The following is a 20,520-nucleotide window of genomic DNA, read 5'->3' on the forward strand; positions in this document are numbered from 1 at the left end:
ACCTTCATGTGGTGAATGCGATGATGACATCATTGGTGATGTTGTGTACACTTTTAATATAGTGTGATAGGCCAACATTGCATAAACAAAGGTGGTGAAACACCAAAACAATTACTTTGATCATAATGTGTATGTTAGGCCATGCTTTTGCTTTGGGAAGAGATACTACAAAAAGTAGTTGCCCAACTTGATGCACATCTATATAAGGAGGTGATGAGGAAGGAATACGTACAACGTAGTGAGTGCAAGTTGCCAACCTACTAATGTGGAGTCCAAGGATGAGTTCATGGTGTTTGCAAGAAGATGCGGTTGTTGTTCATAGATTGGCTATCACTTGAGAAGAGGTGGCCCACCTAGTGTGACTTTTGACTCGGGAGGGTTCCATTACATTTTGACTGGGTGTGTAACCTAGAAACAAGGCTAGTCCCACACAGTATCATGTGTACCCACTGATCATGCATAACCTTGAAATATGGCTAGTCCCATGCAACTCATGTGTACCAATTCATGGGAGCTAAGTTGGGGATTGCAAGATCTTTAGAGTACCATGGGCTAACATGTGCTTAGATCCATGATGTCATCACACTTGTATTGCTACCTAGGGCTTTGCATTGCATCCATTGGTTGGGATATTGATCATGCATGGTACTTGGTCCATGCACGGTTACTTTTTAAACACATGGATGACATAGAACTTGGTTTTCAAAAGCACGTCCCTACGAAGGGAGTTGCCCTACAAAGGCATTTAAAAAAAAAGCGATACACCCTCCCTCCGCCCCATGTGGGTAGAGCTTGAAATCCACTTAGATAGCTCCTTGTATCCCATATAGGTAAAGCTTTCTACCTATATGAAATCGACCAAGTTATCTAAAAGAGCGATATCAATTCTAGCAATTTATTAGATAACCTCCTCACATTCCATACGGGTAGAGCTTGAGATCTACTTAAATTCGAATTCTAGCAGTTTATTAGACAACCTCCTCGCGCCCCATACGGACTCTGGAAGTCGAACTTGGCTTCTCACGCAACCCACCGAGATGCCTGCAACCCAAGGAGATACCTTTACGGCTGCTCTGAACGCTGCTGTGGGTACCGCAGACTACTTGTTCTACTGACAATCAAGGATTGCAGCAGCTTGATGGCAGCGAAGCTATTACCGTAGCTCAACGCATCAGTGCCATGACAGGCCTTCTACTTAATAATCTAGCGCCAAAAGAAGAGGCCGGGGAAGAGGAGATACCCGCGGAGGACCCCAAACAAGAGATTAGAAGGCAGGTGGAAGAATTGACATGTAGAATAGAAGAGGTGAGCTCCCTTCAATCCTTACCGATGTTCCCATTTCAGAATCTAAAACCCATCTTCAATATAGTACTCAGTACATACTTCTAGAATGTTCAGTTCTATGCAGGGTTAGCAGTTTTTAAAATATATTTGTACGTCGACATGTTTCGCTTGCCTGCTTCTGCGTGTTCTGTGCACATGCACATGCACATACTTGCTTATGCACTTACATCAATGCTCAACAGGTTAGTATAACACACAGTCTACATTCACATTCTTATGGCTTCATCACAAGACTCTTTTGACGGAAAACCAAAGGAAAAGTATAAAAGTGCCTGGCCAGTTGCAGCCAATAGCACACGATGCAGCAGACACGTCCACATGTAGACTAGCCACAAATTGCCTAAGCAATCAACCTGGGTTTCATCCAAACTTTGCACATTTTTCAGCCCATTACCCTTACATCCAACAGCAATACATGATGGTTTCCATGTCAGGACCCTATAGAGGGTGCACCCTTCATCAGCCAGGACAACGTAGCCATTTCTTCTTCCTCCTATGGGTTCTTTCGCCCATCTCCACACTTAAGCCTTGGGATAGTGTTATCACCTCAAGCACATTGGTGTCACCGACTCCTTGACTCCCCTCAGCCTTGGTCCTAGAGATACGGATGCCTAACATCATTATATCATTATTGTATCTCATTCATGAGTATTGTATTCATGCTTTGAGTTTTTGAGTTCATTCATCGCTAGTCTTTGTCGTATCCACTTTCTTGTTTCCACCACAAACCCTATTGGTTCTTTACACACTTTACTTGAGACAAGTAAGAGTAGAGGTAGACAAGAGGTGGAAGAACGAATGATGGACATGAAGGGCTTCCACTATTGAGCTCAGATCTTGGCGATTAGGGAAAAATGACATGGTTCACAAACCATGGATAAGCACGGATGAGATGTCACCTATAGTGATAGAGCCCTTGTGATGATGGAGATCATGGAGCCCATGGTGCCGTAATGTCATATTACTAGATGCAATGTTGTCGACCAACCAAGGCTTCTTAGACGATGAGGAAGGTAGGGGAGAATTGTCCACCTCATGAATGTGAAGAAATACAAACTCCATCGCAATGGCTAGGGGAGTAGGTGTAGATGACTCCACTCCATTCTTCACACTTGGATGAAGGCGAGTACTGCTTCTAGCACTTCTTCTTTAGATGAGTGGTCTTTCAATGTTGAAGGCACTTGGGAAAACCTTGGGTTTATCCTCTTTGTTAGACTTTGATTCAAATGATGCCTTCGATTTGACTTTCTTCCCTTTCTTCTTCTTTTGTACATTCTAGATGTACCAATTGCAAAAGCATGGTTGGTTGTACTTGTTGTATCTGTTTCCTCATGCTAGCCCTCTTGCTTCAAGATCATAGGAGCTGAAGTTGATAGTGCACCGTATGAGTGAGATAAGAAGACTCATGTAGTAGTAGACATTGTACTTGGGTGAGGGGAGGTGTGACAAAAGGGTTATAGCCATTACCTTGGTTTGAATGGTGAAGGGATGACGATTCATCCTGAATCTCCATCTTGTTGATGTGATCCTTTAGGTGGGGGAGTTGAGAGAGTGTTGTCTTAACTTCATCTTCAAGGTCCAATGGGCAATGGTTTTGACTTGATAAAGCTTCAACAACCATATTTAGATCTTAGAGGCTTCATGGACATGTTGTATATGCACTAGAACCACATTGATGCAATTTAGGAAGAAAAATAAAGACACAAGAATTGAGCGATCCCAAAGAGATGCTTGTGTTAGCAAATTGTATATCTCACGGGCAAGTCTATGTATGTATGTGGGGCATGGACATTTTGTGTTTTATGCTAGATTGGGCTGAAGCTGGTTGCCATGATTTTGGGTGCCAATTCTCACTTGGCTGATTGGTATTTTTGTGTGCCCACTTTGGGCTAGCCAATTGGTCATCTACTTGGGTATTCTTCTTGCCTATTTATAGCTAGGCTTTCTCATTCAGTCAGTTCAATTACATCTTGGTGGAGAGAGAGAGACCGTGCCCATTGCTAGTGTCTTGGTACCTGAGCTTTGCATCATCTTGTGCCTTGGTATATGGATTCCATTTCTTGAGCATATTCTTCGAGTTTTTTTTTTCTTTGCAGTGTATTCCTTCTTCCTTGTGTTTATGTAATCTATTATGTAGTTTCACATGCTTTCATTGCTGCCCCCTATTCTAACATGGTATTAGGTGTTCATGTTAGTATTCATGGTGTTGTTTTCTGCTGAAGGTTTGAGTTTTCTCCAAACAACTTCAAATGTATGGGAGAAGCTTTAGCTTATGTATGAGGCTCCATCAACTATGTGAGAAATGACCCTCTATGGTCACCTATGGACTATATAGTTTGAGGCAATTGATTCAGTCCTTTCTTGTCCTGGTGACCCAAATACAAGATCGGCTTCAATACATGCAATCCACCCTTTGAGTAGTAGTACATATTGTGGGGATTGTTTTCTACAAGCTTCCTTTGGAGTTTGATGTTGTGGCCAATGACATACTAGCTTAGACATTTGCAACATTGGTTAGTTTTAAGCACACGTCCTCCATGTTGCTTGAGCATGAGGCTTCTTTGCATTTACAGGGGAGCCTTCCATCTTGATACGATGGCCATCATGATGCATATGCAACTTTAGAGAGTTCCAGTTTCTAGGTATTTAAAATATTGGGAAGGATGGATACTTGAATGGAGAGTGTCATGGGAGAGGGACAAGGAATAGATGTCTTTGAAGGAGGGGGAGGTGAAGGGGAAGAGGAGGGAGAGGGTTGCAGTCTTGGTGATCCGTCATGATGGAATCTTTGATAAAGTAGTTAGGGGAAGAGGCCTATGTGGGCAAGGAAACTGCCATCATGGAAGAAGAGATCGGGCTTGAGGTAAACCAGTTAGGTAAACTGTAGAAGAATAGGCCCAAGGTTTGTTAAAGGTGCCGTGACTAGATTAGCATTATTGACCATGAACTTGTTGAAGTGTCACCAAGAGTCTCCATGTGAAGATCATGAATAGGCTTGTAGGGATAGTTGGAGGTGAAGATGGTACAACGTGCACAAAAATTTGGTAGTTGTGCATTGAGGAAACGCAGAGTGTACGAATACGACAGAAACACAAAGAGTTAGACACATACACAAAAAGCAAAACTCAAACCCTAAAGAGAACTCTTGAAGCTCAAAGTCGAGATTGATGTGCTGAGTACGATCATGAGCCGCATAACAGTCGAGAAGGTGACTCCAACGCTCTGATGCGAGAGGGAAGTGTTGCATCTGAGAGTGAAACTGAGGAAGCAATCCTTGCATCAGCTCAACATTGGTTGTGGCATTGCGGGCTCTCCATTGACGGATGTAGTCAGGGTGAGCTAGTCGAGGGTCTTGCATAGGCTTTAGACCAATGATGAGGTCCTAAAGACCCTGAGACTCAAGCACTTGTTGCATGAAATTAGACCAAGTGGTGAAATTTGACCCGTTTAAACGTGTCTTATCCGTAAAGGCATTCTTGGTCGTTGCAGTAGGAGTGGTTGTGCTTGGAGATGGATAGTGTGAAAAAGTGTAGTGTGGATAGGATGGGGGAGTGGAGTACACTCGGGAATGGGCCCAGAGTGTCCACCAGGCATACAGGTAGTGTGCAAGGTGGATCCATAGGTAGGGATGGACTGACTAGGCATGGGCATGGTAGCCACATGAGGAACCTAAGGAGGTGGGATGGGAACAAGGGGAGCAGAAGAGGGGAATCCCTGTGTAGGTGTAACCCAAGGAGAGTGTAAAGATGCACCATAAGCTGAGGATGGAGACCCGTGTTTGAATGGTCATGTGAAATGTGAAGCTGGGGATAGTGAGGGGGATGCCCATCACAGTCGACCCAAGAGTTATGGGTGCGCTTCTTTGCTGAAAGGTGAGAGGCACTCTATTAAAGGGTGGCATTCCCCTTGACGAAGGACCATGGTGCAAAGAGGTAGAGAAGGACTTGGCTGAGATGATGAAGATGGATTGCCAGACGTTCCGAATGCCGTATGTTCTCCATGATTGGAGAGGTGGCCAGCCTTACCAACTGGTCTGAATGTGGTAGCAAAACTGGTAGGAGGGGTGTAAACATCACTGTACTTGTTGCGATAGTACTCCTCAAAGTCCTCCTTTGTCATGTTAGTGGAATCTGGAATAGGAGTAGAAGAAGGTGAAGGTGAAAGTGGAGTATCGTCCTCCTCATTGAGTTCATAATGTTGTCTCAGGGCCTCCAATGATGGAGAAGCCTGATAAGACATCATAGAAACTAGAGAAGAAGGCGTCTGGGACATTGTGATTCGGTTACTAGTCGTATTGTGTGCCTCGCACAAAGACTAGCTCTTCACAATATCCGCAGGATACTCTTTACAAGAGCACCGGCTTTGATACTATGTGAAGAAAACTGCTAGGGTTTGCACTGAGGAACACAGAGTGTACGACCACAACAGAAACACAAAGAGACAAACACAGACAGAGGGTAAAACTCAAACCCTAAATGCAAAACTCAAAACTCAAACACAAATAGAAGAAGGGAGAGCGAGAACACAACTCTGAAGTGAATGAATGCTGTAAATGAATGTAAGAGTGTACAGTGTGCTCAAGGGCAGAGTAATGTCAGAGTGTGATGTCCGCCAGAGATGGATCCCAAGTCTGTGACCACTAGTCGGAGTGTAGGAGTACTGAATAGTGAATGGCAGTAGGCTGGTCACCAAAACGCAGCAGTCTAGAGGCTGGAAACTGGTAAATGTAGTAGTGTACCACCGATCGGAAGTTGGAAACTGTGCACAGGTGCTATAAACAGCAGGGTGACAGTTGGAGAAGGTGTGTCTGAGAGTGTTAGGGCCTGCAATGCTGAAAACGCAGGCTGGTTGACCTTGGAGATGATGGATAGCAGGCTGAACAGCAGTTTGGGACAGTTTGGAGCAGTCGCCAGTAGCTGAGAGCTATCGCCTACATCAATGGACAGGCTGAGGATAATGTGGCTGTAGTCGATGATGACTGGACAGCAGATGGAGGCGGCTTGCGGGCTGGAAACTGGGCGCCAACAGCAGTAGAGGGTGTGTAGGCTGGTGTAACCTGCAAACAAGGATGATGGCTGAATGGTGGGCAGCCTGTCTATTTATAGATGTGGATTGGAGCCTCCCAAATTAGGGTTTCCATTGAACTCTCGAACCGCTCTCCGTTTTAGGGTTTCCACTGAACTCTCTCGAACTGCTCCCCGTTTTAGGGTTTTTACTCTAAAAAAGCATTTTTTTAGTGTGTTTTGGGGCTGTTTAAGAGGCTAATTAGCAAGTGATGCATATTTTAGCTCAACACTTAGATGCATGTTAGACTCGAAAATCACAAAAGGCCAAAATATTTTGTGAAAATGTCAAGGAAATTGCACAATTTCAACAATTTTGTTGAAGATTTCTGCAAAGGACCTTGAATCAGAAAAAAGCCCCAATTTTGTGTCGCCTCAGTGCTGTAAGGCACAGGATGGCTCAGCTGGAGGTGAAGGGGACTGTGCTGAGGTGGCGGTGGTGCAACTGCAATGGCAGCAACCAAGTGGAGGCAAAGGCAGTGCAGTCAACTATGTAGGCGGAGCAGGCGACGGCACATGTGGACAGGATGGAGCAGGCACGCTGAGTTGCAAATTGCAATGCTGCCAGGCATTGTTACTGCTGGTAGGCAGTGGGTATCACTGGTGGCACACTTGTAGAGGGCGCAGTCAACTCGTGACTGGGGCAGCACAAATGGCAGCAGCCAGGCGGCATGGTCAGCAGTGCGGGTGGTGACTGCAGGTTGCAGGTCAGCTGGGGGGGCAGTCACTACAGGCATGGCAGGCAGCTGGAGGCAGTGGCATCGCTCTCGGGCACAAAGCTGACGAAGCTACTTGGTGATGGCAGACTTGATGGAGCTCCTCCTCACAAACAAGGACCAGCAACTAGACTAGAGCTAGTGGTGGCAATGGCTCTAATACCAAATGAAGGAAACATGACCGGCTATGGAGGAGAGAGAAACAAGAGAGTGGACAATAGACAATAGACAGTGTAAGAGCAAAACAAAGCGTGCACTTGCTCAACTAAACTGAATGATAGGTGAAAATACAACTAAAGTTTAAGTCCAAGGTGTGAACCAACCACACTTCCACCAACTAACTAGGTTTAAGTTTATGTACCCTACAGCCTAGTGTCACTACTTTAATGTTCTAAGACACTAGGTGTACACACCCTACAATGACACTTTAATAAGTGTCCACACCACACAAATTACATTGGCATTGCCTAGAATTGGCAAATTCTAACATAAGGATAACAAACTAAAAACTCTATGGCATAATGCCACATGCACAACATGCACTAGAAGTAGATAAAACAAGCTAGGATCATGGATGGGAGAGAGGCCTAAGATGAGTCATCACTAGCATCATCAATGCCATCCGCATCACAATGCTCATCAAGAAATTCCAAAGACAACTCTTCAAAGCTGAATGACCAGACACTCTTGGGCTCATCCTGAGTAATGAGGTTACCATCATCATCGAATATAGAACCAACATGGTTAAAATAGTCAAGAAAACCGTCACCAATATCAAAAAATGCTAGCTATGACCAAGAGTCACTATAGCGAAGGGGAAAAAAGTAAAAATTTCTAGTAAAAATCCATACAGTACGGCACAACACAAACTTGTCCATATGACATACAAGTGCAACCCTAATGTGCTCATATAGTATCATCACCGAGTGTCCTGTGAGAGCTTACTACTGTTGAGCTAAAACATGCTTTTCAGCTGATTAGCATTCTTAAACAGCCCCAAAACACACTTAATTAATGAAAAACCCTGAAAAGGGGAGCGGTCCGAGAGAGTTTCAGTGGTCCCCCAAAAACCCTAATTCTTTGGGGCACCTTTCAACATCTATAAATAGACAGGCTGCCCCATTCAGCCTTATTTCCGTTTGTGCAAGTTTCACACCCTTGAGTGTAGATTTCAGCCATTAGTCCACACACACATGGCTGTCCATCCCCAGAGACTGCTGCCACACTTGCTACTGCGTTTGCTCCTCCAATGTGTAGGCAATAGTTGGCAGTCCATCTCCATCATCAGGCGACCTTCTGCTGCTGCATTCGGACCTACTCTACACGTCCCGGCAGCTAGCGACTGCATCCATAGCTTGCATTTGGTGTCATCTTCCCAGGCGACAGCTCCTCCACACCAAGCAACAGCTGCCAATCCTCTTCGTCGTTTGTCCAGCTTGTGTTTGGTACTCCAGGTCCTCCTGACACATGCGTTTGTTGCATCCTTTCCATCCTACATTGCGACTGGTGGTCACAAACTTGGGATCCATCTTCGGTGGATGTCACTCTCCAACACTTTGGTCTGCCCTTGAATATCTGTATACTCTTACATTCATTTGCAGTACTCATTCACTTCAGAGTCGTGTTCTCTCCCTTCTTTTGTTTGTGTTTGAGTTTCTGTGTTTGAGTTTTGAGTTTCACATTTAGGGTTTGAGTTTTGCCTTTTATGTCAGTGTCTGTCTCTTTGTGTTTCTATCGTGCTTGTACACTGTGTTTTCTCAGTGCAAACCCTAGCAGTTTTCTTCACATGGTATCAAAGCTGGTGCTCTTGTAAAGAGTATCCTGTGGATATTGTGGAGAGCTAGTCTTTGTGCGAGGCACACAATACGACTCGTAACCGAATCACAATGTCCCAGACACCTTCTTTTCCAGTTCCTATGATGTCCTATCAGGCTTCTCCATCACTCAAGGCCCTGAGATGGCATTTTGGACTTGGTGAGGAGGACGGCACTCCACTTTCACCTTCACCTTCTTTTTCTACTCCTATTCGAAATTTCACTAACATGACAGAGGAGAACTTTGATGAGTACTATTGCAACAAGCACGGTAATGTTTACACCCCTCCTACAAGCTTTGCTACCGCATTCAAACCGGTTGGTGAGGTTAGCCACCTCTCCAATCATGGAGGACATATGGCATTTGGAGCGTCCGGTGATCCATCTTCGTCATTTTAGCCAAGTTCAATGTCAGGTTCGTACAACCCTCTTTGAGTTGAATGAATCAAAACCCTCGCATGTTTCTTCTTTTGAGGTACATGATCCGGATGGCTTTGCGTATGTGAACTTTAATAGAGGGAGCTTACGAAGCAGACGGAATTCAAGTACATCTACAGCTTTTGTTTCATTTGAGCATGTAACGCACACTTCTCACTTCCCTCCCATCCCACCCTCTTCTACGTCCACCCTTGATCATCTCTCTTCATCCTTTCAAAATCTTGGATTACACTCCACATCCGCTTCACACACACTAGGGGCTGGATCTTCCATCTCCGCTCCTAGCACCTTCTCCTTCTCTACCCCATTCTCTACATCTTTGCACCATGATACTTCGTCAGGGGGAATGTCACCCTCTAACACACTGTCTCTCACATTTCTGCAAATGAGCACACTCATAGCACCTGGGATGGCTGTGGTGGGCATCCCCCTCACTACCCCTAAATTCACCTCTCACACATGACCACTTAGACACAAGGGATTCCATCCTTGGCTTATGGTGCGTCATTCCACTTACCTTAGGTTACACCTACATAGGGATTTCCATCTTCTGTTCCACGTGTTCCCATCCCATCTCCACCATGGGCTACTCATACGACTACCATGCCCATGCCTAGTCAGCCCATCCCTACATATGGATCCACCTTGCACACTACACGCATGCTTGGTGGGCACTCTGGGGCCCATTCCCAAGTGCACTCCACTCTCCCATTTTACCCCCATTACACTTTTTCACACTACCCATCTCTAAGCACTACCACTCCTGTTGCAACAGCCAAGAATGCCTTCACAAATAAGACTCATTTTAACAGGTCAAATTTCACCACTTGCTCGAATTTCATGCAAGAAGTGCTTGAGTCTCAGGGTCTTTGGGACCTCGTCATTGATCTAGAGCCTATATCGGACCCTCAATTAGCTCACCCTGACTACATCCGTCAATGGAGAGCCCGCAATGCCACAGCCAATGTTGAGCTAATGCAGGGCTTGCTTCCTAAGTTTCACTCTCAATTATAGCACTTCCCACTCGCGTCAGAGCATTGGAGTCGCCTTCTTGACCGCTATGCAGCCCAAGATCGTACTCAACACATGAATCTCCACTTTGAGCTTCAAGAGCTCTATTAAGGAAGTGTGTGTGTGTGAACAAACTCCCACATGAAGCCCGAACTTAAAAGCTCTCATGCCATAACTATTCTCCTTCTATTGGATGATCTGAAAGTTAAGCTGGCTGAATATAGGCGGTTACTTACCGAGTTTGCCACTACTGGCTCTCCAAAGTCAAATGACGATTAGGTTACATTCTTCTTGAATAAGTTGCCCGACAAATACTTCAATTTCATTCAATACATCATCTCCCAATCTCCATTGCCAACCTTCTACGAGTTTGAGTGCCAATTCTTGCGTTACGCAAGGGTGCCTGATCAAGTCCACAAGAAATCCTCATCATAGCCTTATTCAGAGCAGAGGGGGTTGGTTGCCTCTTCTCCGGGAGGGAAAACCACCAGTGGCAAGAACTTGTAAGATGCGAAGGCAAGCCAATCAAAGGGTGACTCCTCTTTCTCAGATGGAACCAAAGAATCTAGACCTATCTGGCAGCAACTCCCTAAGAAAAACCGGTTTTGCACACATTGCTAGAGAGCTGGCCATGTGCATGAGGAGTGTCGCTCCAAGGCCCAAGGTCTTCCACCTAAAAAGCCTTTGCAAACCGCTGCGAGTGCACAGTCCAGTGGGGCTACGCCTTCTGCTCCTGCTTCATCTGCTCCTTCAGCACCTGCGGTTGTTGTTCGACATGTGGCTCGACTACAGCCTCAACAGTCCATCTCTTTCACTACCCCTAAGGGACTGGCTGATTGGTCTGCAGGTTTCGATCCCGTTGCACTTTATGCACCTATCTCACCTTCCTCCCTACCTCGTTAAGCGTTCCCTTGGCAGAGTCCTGCTACTGGACGTACGTGATGGTGGCTTTCTTAGACTAGCACGTCTCCAGGTCCTTTTAGATACCCTAGGTAAGTCTAGCATTCATTTTTCACTCTTTGAGTCAAGCCCATAGGATTCATTGTCCTTAGTTTTTCCATTCTTTTATCTTCCGCTGCATTTACTTACACACATATACATTCATTGCATTTATTTTGAGTTAGATTTTCTTTCTGTTTTGTTTTGCTTTGGAGCATCTCACCACCAACCTCTGTGTTTGCAGATTCTCATCTCTTTTGTAGGGTTTTGTCTTTCAGTGTAGGGCTAACTTGTAGGCTTTGGTCCTACTACTTGGGCTAGAGATGTGGGGATGCACACCGTTCCTTTCATGGTTTCATCATCCTAGGAATGCTTGCTCTTCTTCCAGCATGGCGGTTTTCCCTCCCGAGGCGGATCGTGCAATATCTCTCTCGATGCTATCATGGTGGTGACTTATCCCTTGCTCTTTTAGCGGGGTGCTTCGTCCACTTCATCCACGTCCTCTTCTTTTATTCCTTATGGTTCTCGGCACCATACGAAGACCAACATCAGGCTCCTCTTCCTTCTTCGGCATCTACATGCAGGTTGAGAGGGGGTTTCTACCCTTCTGGGTACTCTACAGGCTTTAGCACTTTGTCTTCGACATCGGCTTTTTCTCCTTGTTGTACCTTTCCCTTTGCATTGCATGATTTCATCATCCTTGTACTAGGGCGCTTGGGCAAGTGAACAATTTTTCCATGAGGGACACTGTCCAAGTGGCACTTGCTGCATGAGCATTCTTCAGCATGTAGCATACTTTGCATCTTATTGTGCAGAGCACCACTTGAGCGAATTCTAAGTTGTTTCCACTGGCAGTTGTTGTTACCACACCACCATCCTCCATCACATGGATACCTCATCATCTATTTTTCCTCGTCATAGACACCCTGAGTGGTTAGGTTAGCTTGTTCTGTTTTGTGATATGTTGGGTGTACCCTCCCTACTCCTGTCTTCTGGGTCACTATTACTCAATCGGCCACATCCCATCAAATTTACCTCACTTATTCAAAAAAAAAAAAGTTCCATGTGGTTCCATCTGCCTTTGTAGGGCTTGGTAGGCCACTGGACAGTCGACGTGCACCCTTTGTCCGATGCCGTGTCCTCTCTAGGGTGACTACTTGGATTCTCGTGGTAAGATAACCATCACCTCTGTAGTCTTGGTAGGCCACTGGGCAGTTGACATGTACCCTTTGTCCGATGCCCTGGCTGCTTTGGGGTGGAATGCCTTGTGGTCAATAAATATCATAGTGGTTGGCCTAACCTTTCGGCTCAGTTTTGGGCCTGAGAGGGGGTGTTGAGCTAAAATATGCATTACTTGCTGATTAGCCTTTTAAACAACCCCGAAACACACTAAAAAAATGCTCTTTCAGAGTAAAAACCCTAAAATAGGGAGCGGTTCGAGAGAGTTTAGTGGAAATCGTAATTTGGGAGGCTCTAATCCATATCTATAAATAGACGGGCTGCCCACCATTTAGGCATCATCGTTGTTTGCAGGTTACACTAGCCCACACACCCTCTGCTGCTGTTTGTGCCCAGTTTCCAGCCCGCAGCCCGCCTCCATTTGATGTATAGTCATCATTGACTGCAGCCACATTATCCTCAGCCTGTCCATTGTTGTAGGCAATAGCTCTCGGCTACTGGGGATTGCTCCAAATTGTCCCAGACTGCTGTTCAGTCTGTCGTCCATCATCGCCAGGGTCAGCCAGCCGGCGTTTACAGCATTGTAAATCCTAACACTCTTTGACACACCTTCTCCAGCTGTTGCCCTGCTGTTTACAGCACCTATGCACAGTTTCTAGCTTCTGATCGGTGGTACACTGCTGCGTTTACTAGTTTCTAGCCTCCAGACTGCTGCGTTTTGATGACCAACTTGTTGCCATTCACTATTCAGCACTCCTACACTCCGATTGGTAGTCACAAACTTGGGATCCGTCTCCGGTGGATGTTATACTCCGACATTGCTTTGCCCTTGAGCACATTATACACTCTTACATTTATTTATAGCATTCATTCACTTCAGAGTTGTGTTCTCTCTCTCCCTTCTTATGTTTGTGTTTGAGTTTTGAGTTTTGCGTTTAGGGTTTGAGTTTTGTCCTCTGTGTTTGTGTCTGTCTCTTTGTGTTTCTGTTGTGGTCGTATATTTTGTGTATCCTTAGTGCAAACCCTAGCAGTTTTCTTCACACCAAGGTGTACTAAAGTTGTTGGTTGCTGTCAATTCACATCCCAAGGTGACATTTCATTGAATTTTAGGCTGTAAGTTTGAAATTTCTTCAATTTCTTGAAATTTCCTTGAAGAAATTTGGGGCTTTTGCTTGACACACATTCCAAGGTAGCGAACAGGTGCATCAACAACATTCAATTTTTGTTTGGATTAGTCTTGGCAGAGAAATTTGTGGAAATTTGGGGGTTTTCAACATTAATTTACTGAAATTTGCATAGAAATTGGGAACAGCCGTTTTGGCCTGTAGGAACGGCATAACGTCTTCTAAACACTCCGAGGAGGTGAAATGGCCAGGGAATGTTCCCTGTTGTTCCCAAGGCCGTTCCCTACCATTTCCTGCCGTTTCCCTTGCCGTTCCTTGTTTGGAACGGCTGTTTTAGGCTTGCTAGCCAAAAATTGGTGTTTTTTCTAGTTTTTTCTTTTTGCTTGTGTCACACTCCTTTTACCACATATTCACCCATCTCCATTGCCTAATGTGCACACACTAATCTCTCTCTTTTTTTTTTCGTAAAAGACTAATCTCTCTCTCTCTCTCTCTCTCTCTCTCTCTCTCTCTCTCTGGTTGAAGATTCAAAGTGTCTAGACAAACCACAAGCCAATCAAGAGTCGATGCAAAGTTCAAATCTGATGCATTGTCAACTCTTGCAAATCACAATCAAATTTCAGTCTATCCTCAATTCCAAGATAATCATCCATTTATATTGTCTAATTTCAAGGGAAATTGGGATAATTGGGGCAATTCAGGGCAATTTGGAGCTGTGGGGGTAACGAGTCAATTATGTGACATTTGGGTCAATTTGGAGCATCGAGGGGTATCGGGGCAATTAGAGGGACATTCGGGGTATTTGGGAATTTGTGGCATTTTTGGGGTGTTGAGAGCAATTTGGGGCAATATTGAGGCATTTAAGGCAATTTGGGCGATTTGTAGCATTGGTGGGCTATTGGGACAGTTTGGGGAAATTTGGGTCATGTAGGGCATATTTGGGGAAGTTAAGACATGTGCCGTTCCCCCCGTTCCTGTTCCGTGACCTTGGACGTTCCCCCCGTTCCAGGGTGTCCTGTTCTTGTTTGTGTTTCCCATTCTAGGTAACTATGGAAATTTGTCATTTGGCACACATTCCAAGAAAGGTGCAATGATACAATCATGAATTGTTGTGTATTATAGATTTGGCACTATTCTATGCAGTCTTGGCATGGATTTCAAAGCGTTTGACAGTTTTGGACAGTTTTGTACTTGCATTTCTATCCCATGTTGGGATTTTGGTGCTTGGATGAGTACATTTGACAATTCAGCTTGAAAGTGTTTGGATACAGAATTTGCACATTAATTATAGCATGGCAAATGAAGGTCACAATGATCACAACATCATTTTGGGTATCCTCTCTCAGGAGGATAAGTTGGATGGCACCAATTTCTCCTTATGGAGTTTCATGGTGCGAAATCTGCTTGTTGGGACTATGTAACCAATGACTCGTAGAGACCGGGATGGCTTGCACCTCAAATATTTGAGCGAGGTTCTAGAGCATAGCTAGCTGTCCCTGCTGCTGCCCCCATTCCTCCTACAGCAGCTAATCAGAGGAGATGGGATTCCAAGGATGCATAGGCCTTGTCTTTGATTGCTTTGTTTGGTAAGAGACCAATAATACCTCATATCTAGTCATGTAAGGCATCAAAGGCAGCTTGGGATGTATTAGAAAGTATGTTTGCAGCGAGAAATGAAGCCAAACTCTCTTATTTGAGGAGAGAATTGGCTAATGCGCATATGGATAAGGGTGACAACATGACTAATCACCTCACTAACATACAAAATCTAAGGGAACAATTGCTGAATATTGATGAGGTAATTGAAGATCAACATCACTCTTAATTCTCTTCTGGAGTCTTATCTTCAATATCACACTTTGTTGAATTTTCCTTTGAGGGGGGCATAGTAGCCCCTCACATTTGTGGAGTTAACATGCCTCTTGGTTCGAGAGGAACAGACTAGGAAGAATGTGGCTATCCGTTCAAGTGACATAGCCATGCTTTCCAAATTTAAAGGCAAAAGCAAAGCCAGTGAAAAATCAGCCAAGGGCTGATGTGGGATAGCCATCTGGCAAGGCTGCCCATGATGCAAAAAAGGCAAGAAGAAAGGTAAATGCCACTATTGTAAGAAGGCTGGTCATTACATTGAAGAATGCAGGAAAAAATTGGCCAAAAAGAAGAAGAAAGACTTTGGTTTGGCTGTCCAGGAGATTGTGAGATTGTGCAATGGAAGAGAACCATGAACATGGAGAGAAAAGGAGAGAAGAAGAGAAAGGAGAAAGAAAAGACTGATTTGTATTCAACAAAGAAGAAGGCTGAATACAATGGGATTGATTAGTCCTTGTATGCAGCCCAAGGTGTTAGTGAGGGCATCGGATGAGGCTTAATAATGGTGATAGCATTATTGAACGGTGATGGTGGTAGAGAGTTTGCAGCCTGTTGTCCATGTTGGAGAAGGAGAAGACGATGGAGCACTTGTGAGGCAGAAAAGTGAGTGATTGCCCCAACTTGCCAAAACCGACTAGAAATGGCTAAAAACGTAGGAAACAGCTGAATTGAAATTTTGGTCCTTGAAGATTTTAGTTGGCCCAATTTTGCATGTGGGATTAAATTGTTCTTTTTTGCCTAGTCAAAGCTGGCCTACAAAGAGATGGATTTGAAGTTTGAACTTGTTTAATAGCAACTTTTATCATTCATGTGACATGTCACATGGTCCATGGATTTGATTCAGATTGGGCTGGTGACTGAGACACTCAATAGTATAGTAGTGGACATTGTTTCTTTTTGGGTCATTCATGCATTTCATGGCTTAGCAAGAAACAGCCTACATTGGGCTACCTCGTCTTGTGAGGCATATAGGGTAGCTTTTATAACAATAATTGAATGTGTATGGCTGCCCAAATTGTTGGCTGATCTATAGATATTATTGGAGGGTTCTACACCTTTTTTCTTGACAGTCAGAGTGCTATCGCGGTAGCACAAAATCTTGTGTTTCATGCTCACACGAAAGATGCTACACGAGAGATTATCTTGGTATATGTTCCTACACAAGAAAATGTTGCGAACATTTTCAACAAAGCATTATTGTGAGCGAAGTTTGAGGCTTTTCGAAAGTCCTTAAACTTACTAACATTTGGTTATTGATTTTCCTTGTACTTCATCACATTGGCACTACAAGGGGGTGTTAAAATTTGCCAATTCTGTGTAGTGCCCAATGTAATTTGTGTGGTATGGATGCTTGTAAGTGTCATTGTAGGGTGTGTAGGATTTTGGCTTTAAACATGTTCTATCATCGTCCAAAGTAATCATGTTCATTTTTAAAAACGTTCTTTTATCATACCATAGTCTATAAAATCTTAGGGTACCATTTAGTATTATATGGTATCATATCATGCTATACTCATCTCTCGCACTCAACAACTATGGACTTTGGAGTTGGAGTGCCCATGTAGAAGTAATGTGGGAGTGTGCGTGCACACATACATACATATACAGATGTTAATATTTGTAAATGGCTAAACTTCAAAGTGGCCTATGAGACATGAGCATATAGTACAACTTGAAGAGAAGAGTGCGCAATGGGAGTGCACGTTAGAAGTTGAACCACAGTGTTGAGAGTGAATGCCAAGATTAGTGTACTAGATTGTATTGGTACACAAAGAAATAAAGAATGTATTTATAGGTTAGGGTACAAATAAGTTTGTGTTCATACTCGTATAACTTTACACAAAGACAAAGGGACTTTACACCTAACAACCTCCCACTTAAAGGCTTGAAGTGGTACCTTTAAGCTAACCAACTCCCACTAATCAGATGCAATGCTCATGTTGAGCCTTTGCAAGACTCTTAGTGAAAAAATCTGCAGGATTATCTTGGGTTTTGATCTTAGTTAGTGTGACAAGACCATCATCCAAGACCTGTCAAATAGAGTGGTACCAAACATCTATGTGTTTGGTACGTGCATGGAACATAGCATTCTTAGCCAGACATATTGCACTCTGGCTATCACAACCAAGCACTGGAGTACGTGAAGAAAGACCAAAATCTTTGACCAGACAACCAAGACAAATAGCTTCCTTAGAAACTTCTGTGGCTGAAATATATTCAGCCTCTGTAGTACTCAGTGCCACAATTTTCTGCAACCTTGAACACCAAGAGATAGCCCCACCAACCAAAGTAAAGATATGGTCGTTGGTAGATTTCCTAGTATCAAGATCTCTTGCCATGTTTGAATCACAGAATCCCTGCAACTCTACTGTACCCTTTCCATAGCATATACACTTCTCATGTGTATCTTTTAAGTATTTGAATATACATTTCATTGCTTCCCAATGTGGCTTGTTAGGGTTAGATATGAATCTACTAACAACTCCCACTGCATGAGCAATGTCAGGGCGAGTTGCAACCATAGCATACATCAAAGATCCACAAGTTGATACATAAGGAATGCCCTTAATAGCACTAGCAGTTGCATCATCCTTTGGGCAATCAGCTTTGCCAAGCTTTGTATGTGGCGGTAAAGGCACACCAAGAAGCTTAGCATTAGCCATATTAAACCTGTCAAGTACTTTGCCAATGTACTTGTCTTATGAGAGAAACAAGTGCTGCTCTGTATCTCTTTTAATGCGCATTTCCAAAATGTGTTCAGTTACCCCCAAATTTTTCATGGAGAAGGCTGAACTTAGCTGTCTTTTAAGAGGATTCAAAGTACTCTTATGCTTTAATGCAATCAGCATGTCATCCACATATAAGGCCAGTACAACAAGACTTCCATCATCAGCCTTTTTAGTGTATAAGTAGTGATTTGCATGACTGTGTTTAAATTCATGGTATTGACACTAATGATTAATATGACATTGACTCTCTAGATTAATAAGAAAGCCGGATGATGATACACTCCAGGGTTTTTCACATTGTGTCCATGTAGCGGCACGACATCCATCCTTTCTCAACCTGCACATCCTCTGGTATATGCCAAAGTCCTAGTTGTCACTAGATTCAAAGTCCTCCTTATCCTCTACAACCATATCCTTTGCTTCTTCATCTTCCATATTTTCTTGGCTAGTCCTTGTATCATGGCTACTATTTTGATCCAGTTGTGGCAACTTATAGGCAGTAGATTTCCGCCTCTTGAATAATTTGATTCTTTTCCTTGCTACCGGAATTCTTATGGCAGTCCCATCCAACTCATTTAATGTGTAAGTAGCATTATCAAACACTTGTCTTACCACATAGGGTTCAAACTATTGTTTGGAGACTTTACGTATGGCACTATGCTGGTTTTTCAAATTGCTATCGTAAACCAGTACCCAATCCCCATCTTGTATAGTTCTTGGTCTCAATCTATGTCTTTTGTTAGACTGTTTTTTGTTTTGTATCCTTGCTACCCTTAACTTTGCACGTGCTGTCTCTATGTCTTTTGACTTCCTTTCCAATTGTCTAATACGTAAGGCCAACTCCTCTTGATTCAGCTCCTCTTCCCAAGGTAGTGCACTCCATGTGACTCTCATTTCTTCTATTGGCATGATAGGTTTTTGATTGTACATCAATTCAAGAGGCATAGATCCTGTAACAACACTATGAGTTGTTCTATCATCCCACAAAGCATAAGGGAGCAATCGTGGTCACTCTTTTACCTTCTCTCTGTTGAGCTAAAAATGCATTAGCTTCACTCAAATAGCCCCAAAACATGTTTAATTAAGGAAAAAACATTGTTTATTTAAAAGAAATGCGTTTCTAGAGAGTGTCTGTATCTCATAAGCGCAAACCCACTTGGGAGGGCCCAAACTTTCTATAAATAGGTATGTTGCCCTCCATTTAGCCCTAATCTCGTTTTTGCAGGTTTTAGGTGTTTTCAGCTTGCTGCCCACACCCGGTTCGCAGAGGACATCGCAGTCCAAGTTGTCCATTGCAATCTTCACTCATGTGGCACTTGTTTCGAGCTCTTCGTTCATCAGTTTACTGCTGTTTTTAGCTAGGCGACTGTTGCTATCTGCCATCTAGTTGTCATACAGTTTGCCACATCAGTATACTGCTGCGATTGCAGGCCCCAGTTGTTGCCTTGCAGATTTTCTCTCTCCTCCAGCTATTGCCATCATCTCCTTAGCCTGTCGTTGCTGTTTTTTCTCTCCTGCAGCTTGTGTTTGGTGTTTTCTCTCTCCTAGTTGTGTTCACTGTTTTCTATCTCCTGCAGCCTACGTTTGTTGTTTTCTCTCTTTTCACCTGCATTTTTAGTTTCTCTCTCTCCTCACCTGTGTTTTTAGTTTTTCTCTCTCCTGCACTGCTGTTTGCATAAGATCCAGCCTTCCATGTCTATGTTTGCTGGTGTTCGACATTGGGAGGTTGCCTTGTTGTGATTTGGGATGTGTTCAGAGTATGACACACTCTCCAATTCATTACCCCTCCTCTGATCCTTAAGGTACAGGAGTTTGAGGTACAATATTCATTCATTGCATAGTGTGTTTGTTGCATGAGCATTGTATATTCAGTAGTTATATCACTTTATTCATTCTTTGTGTTCATTTTCTTTGAGCTACCCTAACCCTAATTGTGTTTTTCTATCAGTTTGTGCTTTGTCGTATGGTGTTATTTGTGTTTCTATGTTAGGGTATTTTCTTCATACTCTCCACATGCTTTTGCCAATGTCTTCACAATAGGTAGGTGATCTCTTTCGCTTTTGCCATTTCCTTCAGGGTTATAAGTTGAAGTTAAAGCAAGCTTTATTCCCAACCGTGCAAAGAAATCCTGGGCTTCATCCGTATCTAGTTCACCCCTATTTGTTGTAATTTTTTCCACACAGCCATATTGACAAAAGATCTCTTTCAAGAGAAAAGTACACATTGCATTTGTTGTCTTGGTACGTAGTGCTCTCCCTTCCTCTTGATTAGTAAAGTCTTTATGGGCAAGTACA

The 20,520-nt window shown here is 43.7% G+C and overlaps 1 protein-coding gene across 1 annotated transcript in view; it reads left to right on the forward strand.

Annotated features, from left to right (window-relative positions):
- Positions 1 to 925: 925 nt before the first annotated feature.
- The window catches only part of LOC148010550 (transcription factor GTE6-like), an 81,206-nt gene continuing 61,611 nt past the window's right edge, over positions 926 to 20,520 (forward strand). The window contains exon 1 of the mRNA XM_087672093.1: positions 926 to 1,305. Coding sequence (XP_087528219.1) covers positions 1,180 to 1,305 — 126 coding nt within the window. The 5' untranslated portion in view covers positions 926 to 1,179. The remainder of the gene's footprint in view (positions 1,306 to 20,520) is intronic.

This window comes from Lygodium microphyllum, chromosome 29 (genome assembly GCF_053477565.2).
Source record: "Lygodium microphyllum isolate KBCC chromosome 29, Lygodium_microphyllum_v1.1.10, whole genome shotgun sequence".
Taxonomy (NCBI): Eukaryota; Viridiplantae; Streptophyta; class Polypodiopsida; order Schizaeales; family Lygodiaceae; genus Lygodium; species Lygodium microphyllum.